The 21051-nt window shown below is 44.0% G+C and overlaps 1 protein-coding gene across 1 annotated transcript; it reads right to left on the reverse strand.

Annotated features, from left to right (window-relative positions):
• Positions 1 to 1475: 1475 nt before the first annotated feature.
• Positions 1476 to 20610, reverse strand: LOC311231640 (sialidase-3-like; the record flags this gene model as incomplete). The annotated part of the gene is given in 3 exon segments (XM_084318268.1): positions 1476 to 2276; positions 2280 to 2456; positions 20587 to 20610. Coding segments are annotated over 3 exon segments (1002 nt in total).
• Positions 20611 to 21051: the final 441 nt, after the last annotated feature.

Here is a 21051-nt window from a genome sequence, read left to right on the forward strand (position 1 = left end):
CGCTCGTCACCAACGCGTGAGACACCGGTATCGAATCTGTCTGTCAGCATTGCCTCCGGCTTGGACCGGCCGTCATACTGACTCAATTGGCAGAGTCAGCGGGAGGGAAGTCGATGGGTGGTAATCTGGTTGTTGTAAACAGCGACTCCTACAGGTCGGTCAGGGCGTCTGCAAAGCAAGGACAGGAGATGTCGAGGGTAGTGTGAGCCTCCCACACGTTACACCTCGCCAATGAGAGTCCGCGCTGGCAGGCTGCCTCCACATGTATCGGAGGGGACATGTGATGCAAGGCTTCTATCCTCCCTACAACCGGCCAGTGGGGGGCATATGCGAGCAACGATCAGGACAGGGGAGGGAGAATTGGCACGAGAGGTAAATTGGGATGGGGAGAAAAATCACAGAAAAAAGGAGGAGAAAAAGTAGAAAAAAAAAAGATATATAAGATATAGATAATGTATACAGTATATAGGGGGGGGGGATTTATGACAATTTCCTGTAGTATGTTAATATAGTCCTCTCGGGACAGATAAACCATTTCTCTAGCAGGATCAAGGGAGGGGAGAGGTAAGTTTATTTTGGGGGAGGGACCCCAAAGACAACAAGGGGTGGCCAAGGGGGTGCTAAGTGGCTGTGGGTTTCTCTGGGTGTCGTTATGTGTAATGCGATCGTTACAAAAAGCTTGGTTTAGGTCCGGTAACATACGACACTGTGATCGTTACAGAAACATGTTTCAGGTTCGGTAAAATAGACATAGAATATACCTTACCTTAGCTAGAAGGTGCTCCAAAAAGAATAATTCCAATGATCCCATCGGCGATCGCGATTACTCGTTTATATGTAATTACTTGTGTATACGGGAAACTAGGTTTTGAGGCAAGAAGATCTCCTAGCGATTGCTCTGCAAGAGCTCCTCCCCCTCAGAGCGAGTCAGGACAGAAAGGGATCAGGACAGAAACTGTCTGAAATAGACTATCAGAGTTCAAAAGGTAGGCGATATTGCCACCTTGTGAGATTCAATCATCATTGCAATTCCAACATAGGCAGTTGAATCAGGGACACCTAGAGGGCTCCGGCTGACCGTATAGAACGGGATCAAAGGAAAAGATCAAAGGATCAAAACCTGAGTATACTCAGGTTTTGGCGCTCAACGGTTGGCGATATAACCCGACTATACTCGGGTATGGCGCAGAAAGAGTTAAGAGGGATGCAGGGTATTAAACTGAATGGTTCCTAAGAGGGATACAGGGTAATAAACTGAATGGTTCCTAAGAGGGATACAGGGTATTAAACTCAATGGTTCCTAAGAGGGATACAGGGTATTAAACTGAATGGTTCCTAAGAGGTATGCAGGGTATTAAACTGAATGGTTCTTAAGAGGGATTACAGGGTATTAAACTGAATGGTTCCTAAGAGGGATACAGGGTATTAAACTGAATGGTTCCTAAGAGGGATGCAGGCTACCGCAGGATTTGGCATCAAGGAAACACTGTGTATTTCCTCTTCTCAGCTCCCTGTTTGATGTCATCATATGTAAAAACAACAGAGGCAATTTGTTCAGTTTCGCTCTGCTCCCCACACTCCATCAGACAAGCAAACTGGTCGCTACCAAGGAAAGCCAGGTCTGAGTAGGCACTGGGTCCACTATTGATGATCCAGGGTTCACTCCATGCAGACGGTTCCAATGGGGAACGGTTAACATACACTCCTAAATCTACCCTGTTTGTTTTACTTGTTGGGTGAGTGTAGAGCAGCCAGGTTGGTGGCGTTTGAGATAGGCCACCACCTGTATGTTTAGACTCATTTTTAGCTGGGAAGCTGATCACACTTCCCTGGCAGCCTCCCTGCTTACAGAATGCATTCCCTGTTTCAACAAGTTTATTTCCTTGGGGGAGAGTGGTAAAATCACACCCTCCGTTCTTACTCAAAGCTTCTACTCTGTAGCTTACATTGCTACGGGCGTTACAGTAGACACTGCTCTGGCCGGCATCATCTATGACCTCTACCATCTCACACTCTAATGACCATGTTGATTTAAGCATTTGAAGCTTCTTGCCAATTTGCCATGTTTTACCCAAATCGTCGCTGTACACTGAAAGTGCATATGGGATGGAACAGCCTGGCACAGCAGGATAATAGGCATATGTTGGAATGATCAATCTGCCACTCTCCATTTGAATGCCATGGCCGGGCCCAACAGCAAAGGTTGTCCAGTTTTTTATAACATCACGCAAGCTGTCAGTCAGGTCAGTCACGTCACTCCAGCTTTGTCCCTCATCCTAGTTCGTGATGTAGCAGAGACGGGCTTTGTTGCAGGCTGTGAACCTCTGCCAGCACTCTGAGACGGTGCCTTGAACCCAGATGAAGAAGAGAAACAGGGACTTGGAGGTCTTCTCATACACTGGACAGGGGTTCATAGGACGGTATCCTGGTAGATGCGCTTCTGCCACCTCCTTCAGCTTGGACCATGGACAATGGAAAAGACGGACAGAATAAGTGTATGATTGATAAACACAGCTGGACTGTTTAAAAAGCTCATATTATGCCCATTCCCCAGTTTAATATTTTCTATTTACAAACATTTGCATGTTTTATGGTCAAAAAGCACCTAGTTACAGCTGTACAGGATGTGTGTGCAGCAAGTTATCTTTAAGCAGGCTGTTTTGGCCCCTGTCTCTTTAAATGCAAATGAGCTGCTCCAGCAATTGCATATCTTATTTCCCACCTAAAATATTGTCAGAAACATATTTTAGTAAACTGTTTAGGTAGAAAAAGAGAAAGTTTACAAGCAAACAGCCACCTTGAGGAACGGAGACACGGAAGTCAGGACAAGAGCATATCATTGTAATACTGTTGTGTGTTACATAGTGAAGTACACATGTAACTAGGGATGTCCGATATTATCGGCCTACCGATATTATCGGCCGATATCGGCATTAAAATGTGATATCGGAAATATCGTTATCGGTTTTCAATTTTATTTTTATTTATTTATTTTTTACATTTCTATAGAAATTATGTACGATATTATCGGCCTACCGATATTATCGGCCGATATCGGCATTAAAATGTGATATCGGTTGATATCGGTATCGGAAATTAAGAGTTGGACAATATCGGTATATCGGTATCGGTAAAAAAGCCAATATCGAGCATCCCTACATGTAACCATGGAAAAGGGTCGACTAAAAATGAGGAATTCTAGCTAATTCTAGGACTACAAACAAGTTGTTTCAGGCAAGGTGTTTTTTATTCAGAGAATAACTGCTTTGGTGTGGTCGTGGACTTTGGATGTTGTAACTCCGATTGTTTTTCCCTTTTCCGCCAGATAAGGGGTTGACTTGAGTTTATTTATTATAATTTATTTATTTATTAAAGCAAGTGGTCTTTGGTGGAACAGATACGCGTAACAAGCTTCTCAGGGGACATTAATATGCGTGACACCATCACCAAGAACACAACCAATGGTCATGTTTTTCTTTTCCGTTGAATGACCAAGGTCTTGATACTAAAGCAAGACGACAAACAAATAAGACTCTGTGTTTGTGTTATTTTCCTCATCTTGTGGTTCTATAAAAGGTTTGATTACATTGCCATGTTTGTAAACACTGCAACTGATTTCTTGGTTAACACTTTGATCGCCATGGGTTAAATTCATTGCCAGCTCTATTTGTCTATGGAGAAGTTCCCCTTCTTTGCAGGGCTATAACTTTTTAAATTCTATTGCTAAATTGCCATTATTATGGCCCATTCAATGTCCTATATGTATTGTTCAGGGTGTAGCAACGTTAAACTTTTTCATTCACATATTCATACTAAAATATGGTCTAAAGTAGCTTTTTATCGTTTTCTGCAGCTTTATCCAGAACTTGATTTATAGCTCCAAATGCATTATATTGATGATGAAATACAGTTTGATAGCAATTGGCGCGAGATGAAAAATTTCAACTGGACGTACTTCTAGAATGATCTACGTATGATCTGATGATGACCGGATGGGCGGGGGATCGTTTATAATTCCGTGGGCAGCGTTAGATGATTCATCCAGAGTGGGTCATATGTTCATCATAGCAGTTTATATGGAATACGTTAGAAAATAACGCTGAATCTTACCGTATGTTCCTCGCGCCGTTGGACGATCAGCATGGAGTAGACCGTTTTCGATTATGCGATGTTGATCCTGATGAACCATTTCCAGGTTGTATAATACTATATACGTCCAAATAACGTTGTTTATTGAGTTAGGGCGAGCGATTGATCATCCAGTGTGTTGAGATGGAGTCCGGCTACCGATCGCGAGTGCCCGGAGCACATATGGATGAGCACTTCCTGTTTGGCGCGCCCCTCCCTCTGCCGATCGGCCACCAGATGGCGCTCTCGAACCGTTAGACAGTTGAGTGGAGCTCACCAGTACATCTCAGGGCTCCGGAAAGGAAATATGATTTCGATGACAGATTTTTGAAATATTGACATCAAAGACGAGTTACGGCGTCTTCGGCAGAATGAGCATGGCTAGGAATGACGTCTTAACTCGTCCCCGGCGATCATAGTGTTAAGAAACAAACAGGAAGCTTCTTTTCCATCAACACATCAAACAGAACACATGTGAATAATATACCCCACATGAATATGGTCCAATGGTCCAACATCTGGATTTGAACCCTAAGAAATAAAATAACAAATTAACTTGTTTTTTTACCTCAATGATCACCTCAGTGGATTCATCATGCAAAATTCCTGTCTTCATTACGAGCATTTCTGCACTGGCGTCAACTTTAGACCTCCGTCTCTCTGTTAGGGATTTCCATCCCTTGTAAGTCCTTGAATTGATATAGTTATGGACCAGCTGACCAAAGATTCACAGAACGACAAAGTTGTATTTCTTACAAGAGTCTTTATTTGTTGGTCACACAGAGACTCTCCTGCAGCCCATGGGCTCAGCCTCTCGCACCAGAAAGAATGAATACACACATTACATGACATTTATACCCTCTTGCACAGAGGAGGAGGGGAGGGGTGCGTGTGTGCCTATGTATCTGTGTGTGTATGTATGTGTGTGTGTGTGGTGTGTGTGTGCTTGTCTGTGTGGTGTGTGTGTGTCTAAGTGCAAGAGTTAATGGATGTTTTCTAAGACGCGGTGAGGGGGCCATCTGGTTAACATGGTTAACTAGTTTACCGGCCCACTGGTCAAGGGTCACCGGGTCTTGAAGAGTCCAGGCCCTTACTTTTAAACATCCATCTGATGGTTCGTGATATTCATGACAGTTCTCATGACAGTTGGAGCCGAGCCATCGAGAGTTTGAGATCATAAATCTATGTGTGTATCTGTGTGTATGTATGTGTGTAAGTGTGTGTGAGAGCGACGGTGGAGATGGGTGTGTGTTGTTGTGTGGGAAAGGATCCTAGAGCCACGGCCACGAGGTCAGCAGGTCACTCAATATAGAGAGAGACACAGACAGAGAGACGCTACAGGGTGCAGCCTGCACGAGCACAGATATAAGATATCAGCCATTTGACATCAAATTTTACTAGATCAATGAACTAAACTATCAATCCCCCTTTTGACGTTAAATCAATACGTCAACACAACAGTTCATTGATGGATCTGTACCCGTCGATTGTCATCCATTACACCTAATACCAGACGGGATGAACAACGCTAAGAGAGGAGAGAGAGAGATAGAGGGAGGGGGGGTGGGGGAGAGAGAGAGAGAAGAAAGAGAGAGACACAGATTTTGCAACTTTTTCAGACAATACACAAATTGAGCCCTTTTTCCCTTTCTGGAGCGATCCTTGAGTGGGACCAGTGGAGGTTGCCAGCAGGGGGCGGAGTGGCAGTGGTGGCAGGTGGAGCGGAGGAGAGAGGAGAAGCAACGAGGAAGAGGGAGTTACCTGGGAGCAAGAGTACCAGGAAGCTCTCTTCGGCATTGGACTTGACCGTGATCAGTCGCAGTTACAGTGGGCGGGTGCTCAAACGAGCCCCCGTTGTTGGAGAGCCCCGTCGGAACGAGTGACGGGTGATAAGAAGAGAGCCCCGTTGGAACGAGCAACGGGTGATAAGAAGTACTTGCTAGTGACAGGTTATCCTAGAAGTATCAGCGATAGTGTGTGAGTAAGAGATACAGAACCGAAGGACTAACGTCTAGAGTTAACGAGACTAACGTCTAACGTTAGCGGGTTATAGTAGTTACTGTGTGCGGTGTATTAGTATGCTGCTAGCGGCTCCGTCTGACTTGAGTAGACTACCGGGCGTGCTGCGCTGAAGAACCGGTGGTATAGCCAGCCACGTTGCGTTAGTAGTACAACCGATATAGCAGGAGGGTGCATCCCGACCCGAAGCTTAGCTGTGTTTAGGGTAGCAACAGTATTAGCTCGTGCGACAGCAGCAAGCCAGCAACAGCCAGCGGTGGACGTCTCCCAGACGGTACAGAGGACGCCTCTTCCGACCAGCAGAGGACGCCATCCAGCACGCTCCTCCAGCTAACCACTGCCTATGCTGTTCGCCCAGCCTGCTGGCTGTGCTCGCGGGATCGCAGACGCCATCTTGTCACCTGGACGAGTGGTGACAAGGGTGGGTCCGCCATCTTGGCTAAGTACTAATGGTACCATGTGTATCAACAGCAACGTCCATTCAAGTGAACACTAACAACCAGTGTCTAAGGGGTACCCCGAACAATTTAAGCCGGCTTAGGTTAGGTTTTCTTTTGGTAACGTGGGCCCACATTTACTTGGTTTTATTTTGTTATTTGATTATTTGGTTATTTGAATTCCCAATGTTTCTCTACTTTATGCCTGGGTTCCCCTAGTACAAGCGGGGTGTTTTAATGTATTGAGCATGCGGTGCCTATGGTGGGAAGAGCATCCCCTACATTATAACAGTGAGAGCACCCGGTGCCAATTATGAATAAATGACAGTGTTAATTGTAATGGATAACATGCCCAGGCTTCAGTAAAAGTAGACCTTATTGGGATCATGTCAGTTTCTTCCATTTTCAATTTGCTATTCTAACCCCTGGGTAAATATTGTGACTGCATGATTATTTAACCCTTACACCCCATTCACAGAATAGCATTTGAAGGGTCTATACAGGTGGTCAAGGAAGGGTACTGCTTAAAGGGAAGCCCAATAATACTATTGAACTGACAGTCACTGGGTGTGGGAGGGCTGTCGGAGGTACTGGGGGAAGTGAGGGTGTGTGGGGAGCTACTGCTGACCGCCTTGGAAGGCGAGGGAGACCAGAGTACCAGTCCCCAGGTTAGTAAATCCTGGGCCCCATCCACTCCAGCTGCAAGCCCTCCAGAACGACGTTCCGGGCCAAAGACTGCTTGTGTTGTTTTCACTACCTGTACCCCCCCCCCCCCCCCTTCCCCCATGTTGCTATGATGCCTGAATTTCCCCAAGGGGATCAATAAAGGAATATCTTATCTTATCTTAAAAGGAAAGATGAAATTACCTACCTGGGTTCCATCCTATAGAGGCAAATCTTTCCTGTGACAAAATGGCATCCAATGTAATAAAACTAAGTCAACCAACAAACTAGATTCTAGGGCTGTCTTAAATACTTTGAAGCTTCGAAGCTTCGTTCGATGGCACAAGCTTCGAACATTAAATTTTTTATTTTTATTTTTTTTACTTCGGTGTGTGTGTGTGTGTGTGTGTGCATGGGGCCATTGGGTGGGGCCGGGGGACAAATACACTGGAGGAAAGTAACCCAGCTCAGCACTGCCCAAATTATATCATCACTATTGCCTGTTTGAAGGATATCATCCTCAAACACATATACACCACCTACACGCCTATTCTCAGTCCTTGCCCCACAATGGTGGAATGAACTACCCACCCCAGTTAGGACAGCCGAATCCTGTCCAATCTTTCGCCGTCGACTAAAGACGCACTTCTTCAACCATTATCTAAAATAAAATAAATCTAACCCTAACTAACCTTACTGTCATGCACTTGTCCTAATAAACTAACCTACACTGTAACACGCAACACTTTGATGAATATTGTTACTCAGCTGATAGAGTTGTATCCTTCCTGATGACCTGTCGTACAGAACTTGTAAGTCGCTTTGGATAAAAGCGTCAGCTAAATGACTAAATGTAAATGCCTTGTAGAATTCCACACATAAGAAAGAAAGATACTGGGATGAATAAACAAAATAGGAAATAAAATGTAGAAATGCATGCAATACATAAATAAATATGAATCTCCATATATGAAATAGAACATTTAGATAAGGTGCTACTGAGATGTTTTGGTGAGAAGTAGCCCTTCTTAAAAATGCATGAACATTCACTGATAATTGGTCTGTAGTGGAGTCTACAAGGTCTACATTGCCGGACCTTGTAGACTGACATAATTCTGTGCATAGTTTAGTCTACACAGGCCATATTTCAAATAATCAAAATCTTACTTCATTCATCTTAAACATTCTTGATTTGGGGGATTGGTAGTTCCCATGAAATCTGAAGTTGTTCAAACGACAACAGCGATCCACCTTGAATTAAATCACACAGCCGTGTTGGCTGTGTCACAGTCACGAAAGGGGCTACTTAATTCATTAATCCAATCCACTTTATTTATAGAGCACATTTAAAAACAACAAAGTTTACCAAAGTGCTGTACAAGTCCCACAACATAAGATACAAAAAAAAAACATTAATTCGAAGCTTCGAATTAAAATCGAAGCTCGGCCCCGAATCTTCGATTGCCAAAAAAAATTCGAAGGTCAGCCCTACTAGATTCCTGTACCGGATCTCCTCTCTGGTAAACAAGAATACCTTGAAGACTCTAACAGGAGCACTCTTTCAAGGGTACTACGACTATGCTTGCACCTCATGGTACTAAAGCACCTCAAAGGCACTAAAAACAAGATTACAAACATCACAAAACAAACTGGTCAGACTACTGCTTGACCTTACTCCTAAAACCCACCTCACCCCTGCCCACTTTGACAACCTAGGATGGCTTAGAGTAGACGACAGAGTACAGCAACTTGCAATGGGCCTGGTCTACAAGATACACTACACCACTAAGATACCCATGTGCATGTCAAAATACTTCCCAAAGGTCAGTGAATACCACGACCACAACACCAGAGGGAGTTCCACAAATCATGTTCAACCCAGATAAAATAATTTAAAAAGTAAAAAATAAATAAAAAAATTATAACTTTTTTTTAATAAAAGAAAAATCGTCATACTGTAACTTAGAAATGAGATTGCATAGGTCTATGAATCAATATTGTGATTCTGTTTCGATTAATTGCCCAGCCCTACAGTGTGTACAGTAAGTTAGCTTGGTGATCATCATTGTGATGTAGGCTAAGCTGGCTAGCTACTGTTAGCATACAAGCTTTTACAAACACTGTAGCCTACTTACTTTTTCATCCACAACTTTTTTTCTGATCCAGATGCATAAGTCCACTTCTTCATGTTGCTTAGTTGCTGGTTTATACTTCGGTCCTAATGTTGGCGCAAAGTTTAATTTAGCCTGCCCTACTGTGTTACAGCTGTACAGCTTACTAAACTATCCTTGCTCTTTCAATGCTGCACACAGTCAAAACAGTCCAGCTGCAGCTCCGTAGGTTAGGTTTAGCTCGGGCCAATCTCAAGTTTCTCAAGTTTCTTTATTAGTTGTCATACAGAAGTACAGAATACTTTTATACAAAATGCTTCTTTCTGTTACATTTTGTATAAAAGTATTCTGTACTTCTGTATGACAACTAATAAAGAAACTTGAGAAACTTGAGATTGGCCCCAGCTAAACCTAACCTACGGACCTGCAGCTGGACCCGTTTTGACTCTGCAATGCAGCAACTTCTGATTGGATTTTCAAGGCTGCCAATCATATTCAACCTCCGTGTATTGGATGTCAAGGGCTGTCAATCATTCAAACCCCCATTCAATGGCAATAGTTTAACTGCACAGACCGTGCTTAGATGACGTTAATAGCCTATTTTGATTGGCTATTATTTATTATTTATTTAATCCTGGGTCAACCTGTGCAGCCATCTGCACGAATATACTGCAGTCATTACTGCAGTGCAGGCCTGCTCAGAGCTGTCAATTTTGGCCATTTTTGAAGAAAAAAATTATTCACTGGCATTTTTTTTTACAGTGGAAAACATTTCTAAAAAAATAATAATAATAATTTAAAAAAAAAATATATATATATATATATATATATATGTAAATTAATAATAATTATGAATTATGAGTGAATTTGTGTTTCACGTGTTGTCATAGAGAAACCTCCACTGAACACAATGTACCACCAAGCGGAGTTTAGTCTCAAAAAGAGCGCTGTTGTTAGCTTACATGCTAACGTGAATAGGATCTGCCATAGCATTGCGGCTAGGCTAGCTATCTTAGCATAGTAGCTAGTTGAATGGATACACGTTATTTAACATTGCAGAATGGGTACAATACAATACGGCTCAATACAAACAATTGTTAAGGGGCCCAGACTGTTGTAGTTTGGTCAAATCAAGCTAATTTACATCATGCTCCAAAAGAATAATTTGTTTCTGCTGAGCGAACTGTGGAGCGGGGAGCGCTTCTGCGCAAATGAAACTGAGCGGTGAGCGAGCTGAGAGCGACTTGGGGGGGCGGGCCAACATGAGCGAATGAGAGCGGAACGTGCCGTCTAGAGCGAAGAGCGGATTTCTCTGCCACTCCGCGCCGCTCACATGCTCTGGTGTGTATACAATCTGTGTGTGTCTACAGTATAGTGTGTGTGTGTGTCTACAGTGTGTGTGTGTCATTTTGCAGCCACACAATGCAGTCCTTTTGTGAAATCCGATACTGCTAAATTGTCTCAGGTGGATGAAGTGTGTGTGTGTGTGTGTGTGTGTGTGTGTGTGTGCCATTCACATGCACTGTGTGTGTGTGTGTGTGTGTGTGTGCCATGTGAAAACTAGCCATTACTAGTACAGTGTACTAGCCATTTTCACATAATGGCTGCAAATGACCACATGCATGCACATTAATTTCTCAACACACGCATGCACACCATAAAATCCATAAAACATTCTCAAATCATTTTAGATACAAATATTTTTTGAACGGTATGCAGGATATAAGCAGTAAACACACAAGCTGTGGCCGCCGGAAATAGATGACGCAATGCGGCCATCTTGAAATTTTTTTGTAATCATGCATATGTAAATGCCCATAAAAGGGCCTAGATGAAAAAAATTATAAAAATCTATTTTATAATCTAATTCAATCTGCAATGGCGTCGTTTTCAAAAAACGTGTTTAACACTATGGTCGCCAAAACCGCCGTACGACGTCTTTCCTCGCCATGCTCATTCTGCCAAAGACGCCATACCAAGTCTGTTATGGTTTGAAACCGACCCCAATAGCACAACACAAGACAGGTATTAGAGTAAGCCAAAACAGGGCAATATTTATTATATAACAAAAAGCGGCACAGTCCCTTTAAGGGAGAACACAAAAAACACTAGAGTCCATGAAATCTGAAAACTGCGGCACTGTGCCTTTAACAGGCGAACAGGCTAAGGGAACTAGGGGCACTGGAGAGGGGGACAGGGATGGAGGCCCGGAGAGGCGGGCTGGAGACAGGGACAGAGAACCGGAGAGAGGGGCTGGGGACGGGGACAGGAATCCAACGGCGGAGGCCGGGCACAGGGGCCCGACGGCGGAGGCCGGGCACGGGGACCGGGGACCGACGGCGGAGGCCGGGCACGGGGATCCTCTTCCGTCCCTACACCGAGTAGGGCTCTGCTGCTCAGAAAGGAATCCTCCTCCTCCTCCTCGGATGCTGCAGACGGGCAGCGCAGAACAAAGGGGGTCCCAGGGGACCGGGGCGAGAACACGCCATCCTCCCATGGAAATAGGGAGCGATGGCGAGCCGGGGTCCGAGGGAGAACACGCCATCCTCCCGTGGAAATAGGGAGCGATGGCGAGCCGGGGTCCGAGGGAGAACACGCCATCCCCCGTGGAATAGGGAGCGATGGCGAGCCGGGGTCCGAGGGAGAACACGCCATCCCCCCGTGGAATAGGGAGCGATGGCGAGCCGGGGTCCGAGAGAGAACACGCCATCCCCCCGTGGAATAGGGAGCGATGGCGAGCCGGGGTCCGAGGCCGAAGACGCGGCAGGTGATGGTAGCGACAGAAGCGTACAGCGTACAGAACCAGCATACAGAAGCGTACAGCGTACAGAACCGACGTACAGAACACAGAACGACCCGACCAGGACTGGAGGGGAGTCTGCAACCTAAGTACTCTCCCGAGCTGATCGCAAACTCCCAACAGGTGCGTGAAGGTAGGGGAACAAGAATGTCCAAAGGTGGGGGCTGGTGAAGAGTATAGGAGACAGGGAAAAGTCCTCGCAAGGGTGGGGGCTGGTGAAGAGTAGGAGACAGGGAAAAGTCCTCGCAAGGGTGGGGGCTGTTGAGGAGAGTATACAGGGAAAAAAGGTCCAGGGACAGGCGAATCCTCACAAAGTCTTTGATATCAATATTTCAAAAATCTGTGATCAAAATCATATTTCTCCCCCGGAGACTTGAGATCTACTATTGAGCCCCTCTTAACTCTCCAACGGTTCAAGAGCGCCATCTGGTGGCCGATCGGCGGATCGCCCAGGGCGGAAACAGGAAATGAAAGCTGGTGCTCATTTCAATTCGGTAATAGTCTCAGGACTCGAGCTGATCACAACGGATAGCAATCCGTTACCAATAACTCGATAAACAACATGATTTGGACGTATATACTATTATACAACCTCGAAATGGATCGAATATTTCTACATCCCATAATAGGAATATTTCCGTTCCACGCAGAAGCTACGGTAAGATTCAACGTTATTTTTCAAAGTGTTCGATACTAACTGCTCTAATGATCATATCACCCACACTAGATGAATCATCTAACGTTGGCCACGGAATTATAAACGACCCCCCCCCATCCGGTCATCATCAGATCATACGTAGTAACTTCTAGAAGTACGTCCATTTGAATTTTTTTATCTCGCGCATATTCCTATCAAACTGTATTTCATCATCAATATAATGCATTTGGAGCTATAAATCACGTTCTGGAGAAAGCTGCAGAAAACGATAAAAACATACTTATACTTTAGACCATATTTTAGTATGAATATGTGAATGAAAAAGTATAATGTTGCTACACCCTGAACAATAGATATAGGACGTTGAATGGGCCATAGTAATGTCAATTTAGCAATACAATTTAAAAAGTTATAGCCCTGCAAAGAAGGGGAACTTCTCCATGTTAAATAGGGCTGGCGAAGGTAAATTATGAATTTAACCCTGGCGATCAAAGTGTTAACATGGGAGTCAATAGGGACGTTTTTTTACAGTGTCACTGCACAAAACATTTTTATGTATCAAACTTATTTTTTTTTGCCAATCTTCGACACTCCAGGCTCTCATAATCCCACCCCAAAAAAAATTACATTAGCATTTATGGGATGGAAAATAATTAACCCTTAGTGTTTTTTGTCTTGAAAATAAGCCACGCTTCAATCACACAAACTGGTATTTAAGGGGTTAAAATCCTGAAAATGAATGAATATTTTATATGTATGTTGAGGACTGAAGTTAATAATGGTATTCATATTATTTTTTTTAAATAAATTCATAAGTAAATATTAGGGCTGTCAGTTTATCGCGTTAATTAGATTAATTAATTACACAGCAAATAATCGCGTTATGAAAATTAACTCAAAATTAATTACATTTTTTTTTATATAATTTTATTTTTTTGTATCATTCATTCCATAAGAATGTAGAATACACATTTACAGATTTTTTTTTAATATGGTCCATTTGCATGTTCTTGGTATCTGATTCTAGGGACATCTATGAATCTCAGGGAATGTATTTCCAGTGTCAGAAATACTGTGGGCTAGATCCACAAAGAATGGATTGCACGGTGCAAGGTGCACCCTTTACTTACAATTAATTATGAATTGAAAATGGGGGACCCTGATGTAAACAAGACAAAAGTCTTTCTCTGGTCTGCATCCCCTTAACAATTGTGTGTATTGAGCCGTACTGTATTGTACCCATTCTGCAATCTGTTAATAACATTTTCATTCAATCAATCAATCTGTGCGGTGATTGATTGAATGAACATTTTATTTTGAGTAAATTGTAATGAACCAAATGAGAATATCAATAAACATTTTTTTATCTTTGACTGTGAATAACACTATGCTCAAATTGACCAGACCTGAAAAATCTAAGCAAATTAATAGATGGAAGATGATTAAACAGAAGGTTTTGTAGATACAGTACTGAATTCTGCCATCCGGACACATGCAATTTGAAATATGATTATAGAATATCAGGCATAAAATGGTTATGCGATTAAAATGCGATTAATTAGATTAATTAATTACAAATCCTGTAATTAATTAGATTGATTTTTTTAATCGCCTGACAGCACTAGTAAATATATATATATTACATGTAAAGTACATGGGACAGAAAACGTCCCAAAGGGTACAGCGTGTGCAGTGTTTTATAGACTGTGTCACTGCACAAAACATTTGTATGTATCAAACTTATTTTTTTTTACTAATCTTCGACACTCCAGGCTCTCATAATCCCACCCCAAAAGAAATTACATTAGCATTTATGGGATGGAAAATAATTAACCCTTAGTGTTTTTTGTCTTGAAAATAAGCCACGCTTCAATCACACAAACTGGTATTTAAGGGGTTAAAATCCTGAAAATGAATGAATATTTTATATGTATGTTGAGGACTGAAGTTAATAATGGTATTCATAATTTTTTTTTAAATAAATTCATAAGTAAATATATATATATTACATGTAAAGTACATGGGACAGAAAACGTCCCAAAGGGTACACCGTGTGCAGTGTTTTAGTGGGGTGCACGAAGGTTAAAAAATAAATAAACTCCATACTTAGACAGAAGACAAAATTATTACTTTCATGGTTCTAGACCCAGCCATTTACTGGCAATGAGAATTTGCGCAAATTATATATTTTTCGGATATCCCTTCAATCAGGACACAACAAGGAGTAGTTACTACTGACTCAAAAAAGATCAATGACACTTTTAGCGAGTTTTATTCACAACTGTATAGCTCAGAGGTCAACTTAGATCCTTCCACATTTTAAACATTTATGGACAGGCTTAAAATACCAAAATTATCCAAGGAGGAGGCCGAGGAATTGGGGAGACCAATCACTCTTACAGAACTCAGAGAGACAATTGTTGAAATGCAGAGGGATAAGGCACCAGGCTGGGATTGGATTCCACCTGAATTATACTTAGCAGTCTGGGACCAGTTGGGCCCATTATTGCTTGAGATGATTGAACATGCCATTGAACAGGGGGGATTCTCAAGAGATGTGAATATGGCTTTAATTTCTTTACTACTCAAAAAGGACAAGGACCCCAATGACTATGGCAGCTATAGGCCATAGAGTCTTCTCGAGGCCGTACATTTTTTTTGGCCAAAGTACTAGCCTGTCATCTGCAAGCGTATATGACGGTGCTGGTACACTGTGATCAAACCGGATTTATTCAGGGACGCTTAGCCGCAGATAATCTCAAGAGTTTATTACATGTAATTGACAACAGTAAGGACAATATAACTCCAGCCACGGTTCTGTCTTTAGATGCCATGAAGGCATTCCATAGACTAGAGTGGTCATATCTTTGAACGGTACTGGAGAATATGGGACTTGGAAAGGGATTTATACATATGATTAAAGTGCTCTATGCTTCTCCGTCAGCAATGATAATGACAGGCAAAATATGCTCTACACTCTTCTCGGTCTCTAGGTCTTCTAGGCAGGGTTGTCCTCTGAGCCCCGGACTATTCGCACTTTCCCTCAAACCATTAGCCCAATTTATTAGGCAAACAGAAGAAATCGCCCTATAATAATCAATGATACACCACACAAAATTGCTCTTTATGCGGATGACTTACACATTTTTATGAAAGACCCCTCCCATTCAGCCACGAAGTTACTGAATATAATTGATGATTTCAGTAAATTATCAGGCTTCAAAATTAACTGGCCCAAATCGGCTTGTTTGCCTCTTAATGAGTTGGCCAAAGCGGTGCAACTACCGGCTGAAATCCCCATAGTTGAACACTTTAAGTACTTGGGCATAGAGATTTTTCCCACACTAAATCAGGCAACTAAATATAACTTCACAGGTACATATAATAAAATACACCAAGATCTAAATAGATGGTTGAGCCTTCAAGTCAAGAGTCAAGAGTTTTATTTGTCACGGCATACAAGTATACAATGAAATGCGGGTGGTCTTGCCCGCAACGATGTGCAATACAGTAGTAACAACATATAATAGAATCCAATAAAACAATATTGTGCAATAAACAAGTAACATAGTAGGGCATATCAATATTTGTACATAGTTATTTACAGAGCATGAAGGACATGCTAGGTCCTGTGGTAGTGCAATACACTGTTAGCTACGGATGAGGCACTGGGTCTTTCTGTACATTGCTATTTTATACAATCTCAGGTTATGCTATACTATTTTTAAAGTGACCTTTCCTTAGTGGCCATAAGTGTGGGCGTGTGCAGCATGAGTGTGTGCTTGCTCATGTTAAAGTGGCTGCTAGTGTGTGAGCATGTACAGTGTGTGTGTCGTGTGTGTGCTCATGTGTGCTTGTGTGTGGAGAGTTCAGTGTTCAAGGCTCTGATGGCCTGGGGGAAGAAGCTGAGCCGAAGCCTCTCTGTCCTAGTAGCTGGGGTTCGCAGGCGTCTGCCTGACCTCAGCAGCATGAACAGGCTGTTGTTGGGGTGGTGTGGGTCTTTCATTATTCTTCCTAACTCATTACAGGCCAGAGCATCCATAATCTGCTGGTTTGACCCTGAAATGGCTGTGTCTTGGCGCTCCTTAGAAGCAGCAGCGGTCTCACCACAAAGACTACAGGATGTAGTATACTCCAATATCCCTATATCAAAATGCCAATTACGATATGGACCGATCATTTCCCACGTAATTCAAACATGGCGGAACGTTCAGAGGTCCTGTGCTGTCAAATGTCCATGAACTCTCCAATTTTTCATAACCAGCAACTACTTGTTGGGCACAAACCTGTTAATATTCCTCAATGGGAGAGGAGGGGAGTTCATACTCTGGAGGATATATGATAAAAACGGCCTTTGAGCGTTTCAGGACCTAAGAGGGTTTTATGATCTACCCGGCGAATCATTCTTCCTCTATAGAGGAAGTATACTTGCAACTAAGGTCGGCGCTCAAGGCTCATGGCGTGCCGTGGGCTCAAGCGTTGCACCCACACCCTTTTGTCTGGCTTATCGGAGACAGGACAACCTCAAGAGGGTTTGTCTCAGATTTGTATACACTATTAATCAGACTCCAGATTGCCCACGGAGTCTCTCTGGATTGTCCAGAGATCTATGTTTATCAATCTGCGCATGCAGAGTTCAGGAGTAGATGCGGAAAAGTGACTATAGCTTGGCCGTGGGATTGGTCTCTCCGTGTTCAGGAGACTCAGGCGTATAAAAGTCTATTGGATCATGTCTCCAGCACCCCCACAGCTGTAGCTACAACCACTCTCAAGGCTCTCATCCACTCTCATTCATTTTCTCGTCCCACGGGGGGTGGGGGGGGGGGGGGGGGGGAGTATATAGCTAGGCTCGTCTGTAACATTATGCACTAATATTATATAATTATATAACGTTACCTTTGTACCAGCAATAGCAGTTTGGCAGGAGTCAGGACAGTAGATAAACATTGAAGTAATTGTTCAAGTTCAAGTTCAAGTTCTTTAATAGTTGTCATACAGAAGTACAGAATACTTTCATACAAAATGCTTCTTACTGTTACGCTCCAGAGACTGTGCTAGACAAGATAGTATCAAATAACATAATAACATAATATAGCATGAATTTAGAAGAAGAAAATGAGGTCACAGTTGTTCGGTATAGACATATGTACAATGTTCTGAGTTACCATATAATATACAATACACAATACTATGCAGTGTACTAATGTACAGTACTATCTAGTGCAAAGCAGAAATGGGATGAGGTACAATTTTAGGTACAATTTACAGTAAGGTGTACGAGTTGTAGTGCAATCCTTCATCCATAAATATAAAGTGTGGGGAGTGGGTGCTACAGTGTGTTTGTTTAAAGTGGGTGTGTGCTATAAAGTGTGTGTAGTGGGTGCTACAGTGTGTTTGTTTAAAGTGAGTGTGTGCGTGTGGATGTGTGTGCTATGTGTGTTTGGTGGTTGTTGTTGTGTAGTGTTCATTCATTGTTCGTTTAGCAGCCTGATGGCCTGGGGATAGAAGCTACTTCTGAGTCTTTCTGTGCTCGCCTTGAGACTCCTGTATCGCTTGCCTGACGGCAGCAGTTCAAAGAGGCAGTTGTTCGGGTGGCTCGAGTCCTTAATAATTCTCTTAGCCTTCCCCTTGCAACGCTTGTAGTAAATGTTCTGGAGGGTGGGGAGCCCCCCTCCAATTGTGCGTTCGGCTGAACGTGTCACTCTTTGTAGTCTGCTTTGGTCTTTTGCAGTGCTATTCCCAAACCAGGAGGTGATGTTGCCGGTCAAGATGCTCTCTATTGTACATGAGTAGAAGTTCTTAAGGATCTTCTGGCTGACTTGGAACTTCCTTAGGCGCCTGAGGAAGTAGAGGCGTTGTCGTGCCTTCTTCACCACACTGTTAATGTGTATGGTCCATGTCAAGTCCTCGGATATGTGGGCTCCGAGGTACTTGAAGCTGTTGACTCTCTCAACCGGTGCCCCGTCGATGCTGAGGGGGCTGTAGTCCTTGACCCCCGACCTCCTGAAGTCCACAATCATCTCCTTTGTTTTGCTGACGTTCAGGGAGAGGCTGTTTTCCTGGCACCATCCCGCCAGGACCTTGACCTCTTCCAGGTAGGCCCTCTCGTCGTTGGCAGAGATCAGGCCCACCACCACTGTGTCGTCAGCAAATTTGACGATTGTATTGCTACTCCGCTGAGCCACACAGTCGTGTGTGTACAGGGAGTAGAGGAGGGGACTCAGAACACAGCCCTGGGGGGCCCCTATGTTGAGGGTGATGGATGAGGAGGTGCAGTTGCCTGCTCTCACCACCTGGGGTCTGCCAGTCAGGAAGTCCAAGACCCACTGGCAGAGGTCATAGCCCAAGCCCAGGTCCCTGAGCTTGGCTATGAGTATGGAGGGGACTATGGTATTGAATGCCGAGCTGTAGTCGATGAATAGCATTCTCACATAGTTCCCCTGCCTCTTGTCCAGGTGTGATGCTGCTGTGTGCAGCACATGGGATATGGCGTCCTCCGTGGACCTGTTGGGGCGGTATGCAAATTGCAGGGGGTCCATGTTGATGGGGAGGGAGGAGCAGATGTAGCCCTTTACTGCTTGTTTTGTGAGGCAGTGGGGGTGGATGAGAGCAGAATGAGGAGCTGCTCCGGATGTGTTCTGGGAACTTTGGGGGAACGTAATCAAACCTATGCTGTGTACTATGCTGTGTCATCCTTCAGCCTGTAAATATTAATATCCACCTTTCCCTCTCCCCCCACCTTCTCCCCCCTTCAACGCCCTTATTTCCCTCCCATCATCCCTCCTTTCCCCTGCTGTTCTGTACCCAACCCTGCCTCCACCGCTCATAAAAACCCCAAAGCTCACAGGTGCTGGAGACCCAAGCCAGGAGTATGAGAGAGAGAGGGGGAGAGAGAGAGAGCACAAGTACGTGTGAGAGAGAGAGAGAGAGAGAGAGAGAGAGAGAGAGAGAGAGAGAGAGAGAGAGAGAGAGAGAGAGAAAGCCAGTCCAGCCATTTTATTTGCTGCAGATTATTTCCATAGATGTAAACATAGTTTGATACCACTGCATAATAATTTCATCAACGTCATTGTTCACATTGTATGATTTTGGTTTGTTGATTGTGAGAGAGACATTAATCAGTGACAAGCAGTCAGGGCCGGACTGGGGAAATAATTCATACCGGGAGATATAGCGCGAAATATAGCCCCAATCAGGCCACTTTTTAAGCGGGGGGTCCCACCAGGACAGTTGTTGTTGTCCTGCTCCTGCTCCTCCTCCTCCTCCTCCTCCTCCTCCTCCTGCTCCTGCTCCTGCTCCTCCTCCTCCTCCTCCTCCTCCTCCTCCTCCTCCTCCTCCTCCTCCTGCTCCTGCTCCTCCTCCTCCTCCTACCCCCACCCTGATCCATCCTCCTCTCTCCTCTTGGTCAGCCAGCCATGTGGGGTTAAGTCTGGCTTTGCTTCAGCAGCTGGGAGATGTGAGATGGAGAGGGATAGCTGGGGTGCTTCCTGGTGTTGTGTTGACTACATGCTGGGCTGGACGCATGCAGCCAAGGACCACCCTGGTTGACTCTCAGCTCCCATAAAGATGCATAAAGATTTGTTATCTCTCTCTTTCTGTCACCCTCTCTCTTTCTACTGTACAGTATATTCTATACTCATATTTAAGATTTCAATTGTCTGTCTCATTTGTTTGTTCTCCTGTTTGTTCTGTGCCTTCTGTTTGAGACTCGCAGGTGTCCATGTTGGAGATGAATCCATGACTCCTGCTAACTTGTTCTCATCACCTTACAACCACCATCATCATCACCACCATCGTCATCACCATCATCATCATCATCATCATCATCATCATCATCATCATCATCATCATCATCATCACCACCACCACCATCATCATCATCATCATAATCACCACCACCATCATCATCTTCATCATCATCATCATCATCACCACCAGGCCTGGACGCGTGAATATTAAAGGCAACCAACTTGTGTTCAGCTTTTCGTTCAGCGTTTCTCTGATTGGCCACACGGCCAATCAATCAATCCACTAGCACGCGGCATTGCGGCAAGAGAGACAAGAGAGATGCGGCGAGATGCGGCGGCAGTCGCGGCAGAGTGCGCGCATGCGCATGAAGCTCCCCCAGGTGCTCTTGAGAGGAGGAGGTCCTTGTGTGTTTGAGAGTGTGGTTGCGTTGAGAGGTTGTTGGTTTGAGAGGTTGCGTTGAGAGAGAGGTTGTTGGTTAATCACTTG

The sequence above is a fragment of the Notolepis coatsorum genome (assembly GCF_963971535.1).
Source record: "Notolepis coatsorum genome assembly, chromosome: 7".
NCBI lineage: Eukaryota > Metazoa > Chordata > Actinopteri > Aulopiformes > Paralepididae > Notolepis > Notolepis coatsorum.